The 10,978-nt window shown below is 45.3% G+C and overlaps 1 protein-coding gene and 1 pseudogene across 1 annotated transcript; both read left to right on the top strand.

Moving 5' to 3' along the window:
- Window positions 1-259: 259 nt before the first annotated feature.
- On the top strand, window positions 260-1,250 carry LOC116408249 (translation initiation factor IF-2-like). Its single transcript, XM_031895032.1, has one exon. It carries the CDS (start codon window positions 648-650, stop codon window positions 1,236-1,238), a length of 591 nt encoding a protein of 196 aa, XP_031750892.1. The 5' UTR covers window positions 260-647; the 3' UTR covers window positions 1,239-1,250.
- Window positions 1,251-1,890: 640 nt separating this feature from the next.
- Window positions 1,891-7,288, top strand: LOC116412611 (annotated as a pseudogene).
- Window positions 7,289-10,978: the final 3,690 nt, after the last annotated feature.

Here is a 10,978-nt window from a genome sequence, read left to right as displayed (position 1 = left end):
CATTTTTCAAATAATTACAAAGAAAAAGGGGGTAACATACACAATAGGGGGAGAGTGGGTAGGGATACAGAAAGGAAAGGGGAGGAAGGGGTAGCAATAGTCTGTTGCAGTTATCACAGTTTATTTAGTTACAACATTGCGTTTTTTTTTTTATTTGCTTTTTTTTTTTTTTTTTTTTTTTTGTAATGATTTACTGTACTTAAGACCATATCCCGTAGAGGGTAGTTGTCTGTTTTCTGTTTTCCCCTAAGAGGAAGGGGGGTACAAGCTGGGCAGAGCAGAGCAATACAATGGTAACTTATATCTGTACTTTTAGTATAGTCTTATGTTTTGGCAGGGGTATGTGCATTTATTTTGTGTTGTGGCACACCAGGGTATTGGTTTTACCCATGTTTTTATCAGGTTTCTAAGGGCTTAGACCTGGGTCTGGATTGGGTTGCTGGTTGTTAGTAGTTGACCATATTCTGGGGATTCTTTGTAGAGAATCCAAGTTGTCCAAGTTTTAGTGAAGTTTTCACGTGCTTTAATGGTGTGTGCTAACATTTCTTCCATTCTCATAATATGGTTGAGTTCAATCGCCCAGTCACCAATCGTTGGGGGTTTGGTATTCTTCCAGAGCCTGGGTATGACTGTTCTAGCTGCCGTTAATGAAAAGGCTAGGAAACCCTTGTGTTTCTTTTCTATCTTTTATTTTGGTAAAGTGTTGCAAGATGGCAGCATTTTATAAGAGGCAAACCAAGGAGACCCTCATCAACCTCTGTGAGCAAAGAGGCATTGATGCAGCGGACAAATCAAAGGAGATGTTGGTTTGTGCCTTGGTGGAACAGGAGCAGCAGAACTACACCCCTGAGTCGGGAGATTATGCCACTCAGGACATGCCAGTGCTGAACTCTGCTCCGGGATCCTCTCAGCGAGAGGATAGTAATAGCTGCAGTGGGCAGGGTGACAGGAATTCATCCTTGCAAGCAGCTTTGCAATTGTTGGGTTCAGATGAACCCCAGCTGCACCTTCAGCCGATCCTGCAATATCAACAGGCGGAAGCAGGAAGAGAGGCTGCAGAAAGAGAGGCCGCAGCAGCAGCAGCAGAAAGCGAGGCCGCAGCAGCAGCAGCAGAAAGAGAGGCCGCAGCAGCAGCAGCAGAAAGAGAGGCCGCAGCAGCAGAAAGACAGGCAGAACGCCAGTATCAATTGGAGTTAGCAAAGCTCCAGCAACAGAGATTAACCCCCACGTTCCAGTGAGTCCTCGGAATTGCGCCCTTTGATAACCTCTGCAGATAAATTTCCAGTCATGGATAAAGATGGTGACCTGGATACCTTTTTGCGGTGCTTTGAAAGAGCTTGCAGACAGTATCACTTACCCCGTGAATAATGGGCAAAATACTTCACACCGGGATTAAAGGGTAAAGCCCTGGATGCTTTTGTGGACTTGCCACCAGAGTTTCATGGGGACTATGATGCTATAAAAAATGCTTTAATCAAGAAATACCATCTCACCCCAGAGGTGTATCGTAAAAAATTCAGGACTGAGGCCACAGGGTTGGTTGACATATGGAGGTGGAAACACCCCCAGCGTAGACAATATTCATGTTATACTGTGGCTTCTTCTGCAATGTCTCGAATTGATATATGTTTGGGATTGAGAGATCTTTTACCTCATGTGACAGAAATTGAGTTCTTGACTAGGATGTGTTCTGATCATGCCCCTCTACTAATATCTTTAAGAAGGTCCAATAGCAACCCTCTAGGCCATTGGAGACTCCCTGCAAAATGGATAGTGAATCCCAAAGTAGAGGAACGGGTTTTCCCCCAACTAACACAATACTGGGACGTAAACCAGGGTACAGCCAAGGCCCACGTAGTCTGGGATGCCGGAAAGGCTTTCATTAGGGGAATGTATATCTCCTTAATTAAAGCAGCCCGACAGGAGTATGGCCTGACTCTTTCCCTTGCACAGGATGCACTGGCTAAGGCAGAGGCAGATTTATCTCTAGTACAATCAGACGAGACCGAGCTAGGTATGCAAACAGCACAAAGAGATATAGACTTGCTCCTTACAGAGAAGTACTCGCAACGTGAACTACACAGGACTGCAGCCTGGTATGACAAAGGTGACAAAAATGGAAAGCTACTGGCATTACTGGCTAAGGGAGATGTGCCTAGAACTGTAATACGTAGTGTGAGAGATGGGGCAAATGAGATTACTGATCCAGAACAGATGACAGAGCATTTTCGGCAGTACTTTAAACTGACTTACCAAGTGCCCCTAGATAACTCAGTGCAGGGACTTACTGAATATCTAAATGACATAGAATTCCCAGAGGTGCCACTTGACCTGGTAAGACAGCTTGACAAAGACATCACTGTTGACGAAGTGAAGGAAGCAATTAAAGCATTCCCCTCAGGCAAAACACCTGGCCCAGACGGGATACCCGTAGAATGGTACAAGAAATATGCCGACTTCCTATCCCCCAAAATGGTAGAGTTATTTAATGGCAATAATCAACCTAATACTTTGCCGGACTCCTGCTACGATGCCTATGTCACCCTTATTCTGCCTAAGCCACCTGATAGATGTGAGTCATACCGACCTATATCCCTATTAAACTCTGATATCAAGATATTTGCCAAAATATTAGCAAATAGACTCAAACTAGTAATACCAGAGCTGATCCATCCAGATCAGACAGGCTTTATGCCCTCCAAAGCCACAGATATTAATTTAAGGTGCTTATTCACCAATCTATCTATTTTGCATGAGAACCCTGGGAACAGAATTGTGGTGGCACTGGACACAGCCAAAGCCTTTGACACTATCCAGTGGCTCTACCTCTGGGAAGTGCTGACCCGATATGGCTTCAGTCCTAGATACAGAAACTGGATTCAGATGTTGTATGCACGCCCACGTGCCAAGATTCTAGTCAACGGCAGGCTTACTGAGGCCATATCTCTTGAGAGAGGCACGCGCCAGGGGTGCCCTCTTTCCCCAATGCTGTTTGCCCTAGCCATTGAACCTCTGGCGATACGTATAAGGGCACATGAGGCAATTGAGGGCTTACGCATAGGAAACATCACAGAAAAAATATCACTTTATGCAGATGATATGTTGTTATATTTGGCAAACTCACATCAAGCCCTGATGAACCTCCTGGCAGTGCTCTCTGAATTGGGTCGATATTCTGGACTTAGAATTAACCACTCTAAGTCAATTATATTCCCTATAGACCCCCTACCCCCAGGTACCCCGGAATACATATCACAATTACAAGTCGTGTCCTCATTCAAATACCTTGGTATTACTGTACATAAAGACTTAAACAAGTATGAACAACTAAACCTAAACCCAGTGGTGCAGGCGTTAACCAACAAAGTAGCTATATGGCAAGACCTGCCTCTCTCCCTCCCTGGCAGAGTCAATATTCTTAAAATGATTTTTCTCCCCAAATTCTTATATCCGCTGCATAATGCCCCAATAACTCCTCGAGCAAAATGGTTTAGTGGAGTGGACAGAATAATTAGGGAATTTTTATGGGCAGGAGACCATCCACGGCTAAATATTAAAATACTACAAGCACCTTCCTCCGGAGGAGGCCTAGCTCTACCAAATTTCAATTTCTACTTTTTAGCAGCCCAGCTAGTTTATGCCCACTGGTGGATGGTCCGCAACATCAATAATCCAGCAGTGGTCCTAGAGGCTGCCACACTAGGTTCATATGAAGCTCTATCAAAGCTTCCCTACCGTGGCACCTCTCCTCTTTATGCCACTACACCCCCTATGGCCACAGTGGTACGGGCCTTTCAAAAAACACAAAAGCTGGCCCATGGCTCTCTTGAGACTTGGTCGCCACAGACCCCTCTCTGGGGCAATAAACAGCTCCCACACTTGCATGCTCTCCCGGATATTGCAAGATGGGCACAGCTAGGCATCAAAACTTTAGAGGACATTGTCGCTGGGGGTGAATGTAAAACATATGATACACTGAGACAAGAGGTGCACCCCCCCCGGGCATGCTCTTTAGATTCCTGCAGCTACGCCATGCCTTTAACACCCAATTCCCTGTTAGGCCCTTAAGGGTAGCCCAAACAACCATGGAGGTCTATCTCCGCAGAGAGGACCTGGTAAAACCTCTGTCTTGGTTTTATACCATATTGTCTGCCGCAGGTCACTCCCCTCTACAGAAAGCCAAAACCAAATGGCAAAGGGATATCCCCGCACTTGATGACGAGATGTGGTCGGATGCCCTTAAACAAGTGACGGAAATATCAATCTGTATGAGGGACAGGTATGTTCAGATAAAATTTTTAAATAGAGCGTACCTAACCCCTCACCGTCTGGCCAAAATCTTTAAAAATGTATCTGACCAATGTCCCAAATGCAGGAGCGAGGTAGGCACTTTGTTCCATGTTTTTTGGTCCTGCCCAGAGATACAGAGATTCTGGGGTGAAGTTTTACAGTTCCTTAATGAGAAGCTTGCCTTCCCAAACATACGCTCTCCAGAGGTTTGTCTCCTAGGTTTAACCGGTGACCTGCAACTCCGCTCATACTCTAGACTGTGCTATCTGCAGCTGCTCTACTATGCTAAAAAATCCATCCTAATGCATTGGAAGTCCTTAGACCCTCCGCCCTTCCAATTTTGGCGAAAATTGGTGGATGACTCGCTTCCCAGCCAGAAACTGACTTATCTAGCAAGGGGATGCCCCGAAAAATTTAACGCCATATGGGATACGTGGCTAGACCTATAAAGTAGGTGAATAGGAACAAATTTTAAATTTGTAGAGCCAGAACTGCTACCTTAGCCTCACCCCTTTCCCCCCCCCCCCCTTTTTCTTTTCTATCTCCCCCTTCTCTTTTTTCATCTTTAGTATGTTTTCTATTGTTTAACTGTTTGTAATAAAAAACATGCAAAATAAAATCTTTGGGGTATACTTTTATGCAACTGAAGTTGCAAGCTATTCTGTCCATTCTTGATTAAGTCCTTCACCCTAGTGACTTTGCGATTTAAAGGAGACATTTTCCTTTCAGAAATAGTTGTTCATAATGCTTTTCATTGATATAAGTATTGATGCTGTTATAATTGGCCCGCTTGCACAGATCTCTGCTTTGTATACAGGTCAACCATTTTACATGCATGTATTCCATCCTGCTGTCTCCCTGGTAACTGTTCATTTGCATGTGCAAGTTAAAGGTAAACTTTACCCCCAAACAATGAAGGTCTCTATAAAAATGTATTATTATATTGCATAAACAAGCTCATATGTAAAACCCTGCTTTATCTAAATAAACCATTTTTTTTTATAAAAATAAAAAAAAATAAAAAAAAATTCAGGACTGTACAGCGCGGGCCTACAGACAGCTACTCGGATGTTGTGAGTAGTCTCAGAACCACATTTAAAGCTTGGCTGAGGGGACTCTCTGTTACCACATTTGATTGCCTGGAAGATCTGATGATAAAAGACCAGTTTTTGCACACGTGTCCTGTGGAAGTGAGGCAATTCATTATGGACCGTGAACCCAAAACAGCGGATCGGGCAGCAGAGATAGCAGACACCTATGCTGCAAATGGGATGTCTGACAATCGCAAAGCATCCTCACCAAGCTGCCGGGAGAGACCAACAGGAGAAACAACCCACAGCAATCCAAAATCTGGTGAGAGTTCATCTTTTTGGGGGTCTGTTGCATCTGTGGGGCAGAAGGAGACCCCCACATGTTTTTCTTGCAACCAGATGGGCCATGCGAGGGCTGACTGCCCACTCAAGAAGGAACCCCCTCCACCTGTGCAGCCAGTGGTGATGCTAGTGTCGGGTAAGATGGAGAATCTATCTCACCATATGCAGCCTGTAACTGTGGGTGACAAAGTAACTCAGGGACTAAGACTCAGGATCTAATCTTTCTCTGGTGCGTCCAGAGATGATAAACACTGGGGACATTATTCCTGGAAAGACTTTGTCCATAAAGGGAGTGGGTGGGAGCTACCCAAAGGTGCCTGTGGCAAAAGTTTTCTTGGATTGGGGTGTGGGGAGAGGTCTAAGGGAGGTGGGTGTAACCAATGAAATCCCTGTAAATGTGTTGTTGGGGAATGATTTGGGTTGCATGGTAACTGCTTTTGTGCCTAATGACCCGGTCACACTAGGTCCAGTCGCGCTGGAGTGTGGCCACCCACCTCAACAGGTAACTGTTAAAAGTAAAATACAGCAAAGTAACTGGGAGGGAGGACTGGGACACAGGAGCCAGTGTCAACCAGTGCCTGAACCAGTGGTGTCCCAGGGTGGGCATCAGAAGGGAGAGGGGGAGGAGTATTTTCCCCTAGGAGTCTCCATTATGCAGACTGGTAGTGTGTCTGCAGTGAGGGGTTGCCAGCGTGTAATCTCTGATCCTGTATCCAATCTGCCTGAAGTCTTGAGTGGGGGTCAGAAAGTAGGCCAGACTGAGGAGTCAGTGCAGGAGAGTGGGAAACACGTGGTTAGGACTCAGAGTAGGGTCCTGGTGGACAGTGCAACTCAGACTGGGGAGAGCAATGGTAGCTGTGGGCCAGGTATAGCCGCAGTACCAGAACCAGTACTGAGGGGGGGCCAGGTAGTCAGTAGTAAGGATGAATTGCTGACAGTACCAGGAGTGGTCCCTGAGGCAGATAGCAACAAGACAGTCCAGGTTTTTAGAGAAGAGCCCAATGGTTTATGCCAGTTTAGGACTGAGCTGGTCAGTGAAGACCAGGGTTCCATAGAAGGGGTGGAAGGCTGCCAGGTAGTCTCTATATCTAGGCCCAGGAAATGGGGGACTAGAGACAGGCAGAAGGGCCCCACAGGGAACCAGGTGGGAAGAACAGGCCAGATGCCTAGGGAAAGCAGGATGTTACCCAGCATTCAAACCTGCACTCCATCCGGTGGCACAAATGACAAAAGGGAAGTGGAAAGTGTGTCTTCTTTATTGCACTCAAGCGCCTGTGGTTATGGGGACACAGACCTCAAGGAGAGAGATTTCAGGCCTGGGAGGTAGTATTATGCCTAAGAATGGGTAATGTGGATGGATATTCTGGTATTGACCTGGCTATGTGTTATGGATGCATGTTATTTATTGTGGCAAGGTTATGATTGACCTGTGAGTCAATCTCCCCTTGCTCACTCTAAAAAGGGGAGGTGTCATGAGATAGGCCTGTAAGGGTTAATCAAGCAGGCCAAGGTATCACAAAAATCTTCCCCCTGTGACAGGAACAGATGTATAACAGGCCTCTGGTCACTAGGGTCTGGAACCAGCCATGTGTAAACGCCTCACATCCTGGAATGCCCAACTCTAATCCCCGGCTGATAAGGGCCATGCCATGTGGGGGAGTGAAAGCCCACATGGGGGTGAATTAGAGTTCACATTGGGACCCATCATAGGGGTGATGTGGAGGTCACACCATAACCCAACCTCACAAACATTTATTGTCCCAGAACCCATACCATTTATACTAGAGGTACCAAATCCTGAGTATATGTGTAATTTACTATGGCCGTTCATACAAGTCCAAACATGAGTAGATTTGGGCACTCGGTTTGTCAGATAGGGGTATCTGGGCAGGGGCAGGTCACACAGTAGTGATGTTTAGTCTGTATGGGACCGGTAGGATTATTTAGAATTGATGAATGGGCATTTTTATCATAGGTCCACTCCCATACACTCAGGGGGTCATAAAACTCACACTGTGTCCTGCTAATGGCCCCGCCCCTTGCATTCCTGAGGGAGGGGGAGTGTCCAGTTACCTGATCCCCTGCAAGCTGGGATAAATAGTCAGCTCTTCTGACTATACGCTGATAAACTTGGAGGACCAATTTTCAATTGGAAGTTTATCCTGTGGTTTCCCCTTGCCTCCAGGACTAGAAGGACTTTGCTTGGTACAGTATAGGGCTTCTATGTTTCTCCCTTTTATTTTAAACTGTTTGTACATGAGCCCATTCCCTTTATCAGCTTAGTCGCTCTTCCCTGTACTTTCTCTATTTCATTACTGCCCCCCTTATATATTTATATATAGTGACCCCCCCTTAACTGCCCCTTCCCCAGTGTAACCAATCCCAACTGGGCCAGCCTTTCCCCATAACTGAGCCCATTCCCTTTATCAGCTTAGTCGCTCTTCCCTGTACTTTCTCTATTTCATTATTGCCCCCCCTTATATATTTATATATAGTGACCCCCCCCTTAACTGCCCCCCCCCCAGTGTAACCAATCCCAACTGGGCCAGCCTTTCCCCATAACTGAGCCCATTCCCTTTATCAGCTTAGTCGCTCTTCCCTGTACTTTCTCTATTTCATTACTGCCCCCCCTTATATATTTATATATAGTGACCCCCCCTTAACTGCCCCCCCCCCAGTGTAACCAATCCCAACTGGGCCAGCCTTTCCCCATAACTGAGCCCATTCCCTTTATCAGCTTAGTCGCTCTTCCCTGTACTTTCTCTATTTCATTACTGCCCCCCCTTATATATTTATATATAGTGACCCCCCCTTAACTGCCCCCCCCAGTGTAACCAATCCCAACTGGGCCAGCCTTTCCCCATAACTGGTTTAATAGCAGAAAAGGCACACACTTAATCAAGGCACACCATCTAATGGAATAAAAAAACTATGCTTTATTAATTTACTTCTAAAAGATTTGTTAAAACCACATACACAGGGAGTAGGGAAGGTTAAAAGAAAGAGTTTCCTATGTTTGTTGGAATTGGGACTGTTTCACTTTCTATATTGCAACATTGTAACAGTGTCGCAATTGGGAATTTATAACTGTGAATGTTACTAATGGACAGTTACTTATATCGCACTGTGTCTCTTGCTAAGTAGCAACATGTGCTAGTGAGGGATCAGGGGTTTATTGGGTGGGTAGAGGTTAGCCTCAATGGTCATTCAAGAATCAACACTCATCATACATCCATCACGCTTAGTTGAGTATTGAGTGAGTTATAGTTCTCCTAGCTTAATCCTGCCCAAACCTTCGACAGGCTATCTTATTACAACACGTATTTGAGGACAAGGCTGTAAAAATAAATAAGGTACTACCCGTCAAACAGTCCTCTTTGTACTGTTTATTATACTACAGATAGGTGGAATTGGTCATATCAAGCGGCTGTATTTTGGGGCTCAGGATACGTATCATCTGTGTCAATTCCTAGCACAATAGTTCTATCGTGTAGCGCGAGGAACCGATCATCGGTAAAATGAAATAGAAAACGCACCTCTCCAAATCATTTATTGCTGGGTGCGTCCTGTTCGTAATTTAACAGAAAGAGCCTCTGCGCTGTTCAAAAAATTATATAAATACTTAAGCCAGACTCGAGCTGCGAAGGCTGTTTGCCGAGAATAGCAGCCGATATTATTCAGTACTAGTAGTGCTTATGCACCTCCGCAGTCAGGACAAAAGATTATTGTCGCTGCCAAAAGCAATCAGTTTTCCCATAGATTGCTATCTCTGCCGTCTATGTCAGTCGGCAGCCTGCCTGATAACCAGCCGTTGTATTAATATCGCTACGGCGGACCAACAGTTGGCCCACGGATTGCTATCTCTACCACCTGTACGTATCGATACCCTGCCTGTTGCCCGAGATAAAACTGGATCCCCGCTTCAGTGTTTAATTTACTGGTTACAAGTACTACGATCTCGTCCGACACTCATGCAGGGGAGCCGGTATACATCAAATTGAGATACCTCGGTGTCTCAATGTGGTACCGCAAGCGTTCTCGCATTCGTAGTTAAAACCGAACCATGTGTATAGTATAATAAACAGTACAAAGAGGACTGTTTGACAGGTAGTACCTTATTTATTTTTACAGCCTTGTCCTCAAATACGTGTTGTAATAAGATAGCCTGTCGAAGGTTTGGGCAGGATTAAGCTAGGAGAACTATAACTCACTCAATACTCAACTAAGCGTGATGGATGTATGATGAGTGTTGATTCTTGAATGACCATTGAGGCTAACCTCTACCCACCCAATAAACCCCTGATCCCTCACTAGCACATGTTGCTACTTAGCAAGAGACACAGTGCGATATAAGTAACTGTCCATTAGTAACATTCACAGTTATAAATTCCCAATTGCGACACTGTTACAATGTTGCAATATAGAAAGTGAAACAGTCCCAATTCCAACAAACATAGGAAACTCTTTCTTTTAACCTTCCCTACTCCCTGTGTATGTGGTTTTAACAAATCTTTTAGAAGTAAATTAATAAAGCATAGTTTTTTTATTCCATTAGATGGTGTGCCTTGATTAAGTGTGTGCCTTTTCTGCTATTAAACTCGTTTCTTACTACATTCAAGTGCACCCTAGTAAGCTATAGTGCGAGGTCATTTCTACTGTAGGTTTCCCCATAACTGAGCCCATTCCCTTTATCAGCTTAGTCGCTCTTCCCTGTACTTTCTCTATTTCATTACTGCCCCCCCCTTATATATTTATATATAGTAACCCCCCCTTAACTGCCCCTTCCCCAGTGTAACCAATCCCAACTGGGCCAGCCTTTCCCCATAACTGAGCCCATTCCCTTTATCAGCTTAGTCGCTCTTCCCTGTACTTTCTCTATTTCATTACTGCCCCCCCTTATATATTTATATATAGTGACCCCCCCTTAACTGCCCCTTCCCCAGTGTAACCAATCCCAACTGGGCCAGCCTTTCCCCATAACTGAGCCCATTCCCTTTATCAGCTTAGTCGCTCTTCCCTGTACTTTCTCTATTTCATTACTGCCCCCCCCTTATATATTTATATATAGTGACCCCCCCTTAACTGCCCCTTCCCCAGTGTAACCAATCCCAACTGGGCCAGCCTTTCCCCATAACTGAGCCCATTCCCTTTATCAGCTTAGTCGCTCTTCCCTGTACTTTCTCTATTTCATTACTGCCCCCCCTTATATATTTATATATAGTGACCCCCCCTTAACTGCCCCCCCCCCCCCAGTGTAACCAATCCCAACTGGGCCAGCCTTTCCCCATAACTGAGCCCATTCCCTTTATCAGCTT

The sequence above is a fragment of the Xenopus tropicalis genome, chromosome 1, assembly GCF_000004195.4.
Source record: "Xenopus tropicalis strain Nigerian chromosome 1, UCB_Xtro_10.0, whole genome shotgun sequence".
Lineage (NCBI taxonomy): Eukaryota > Metazoa > Chordata > Amphibia > Anura > Pipidae > Xenopus > Xenopus tropicalis.
Note: the sequence above shows the minus strand (reverse complement) of the source record. Positions and strands in the feature narration are given on the sequence as shown.

What these genes read in the sequence shown, in the direction of transcription:
- LOC116408249 (XM_031895032.1), top strand. Translation starts at nt 648, where the DNA reads ATGAAAAGGCTAGGAAACCCTTGTGTTTCTTTTCTATCTTTTATTTTG.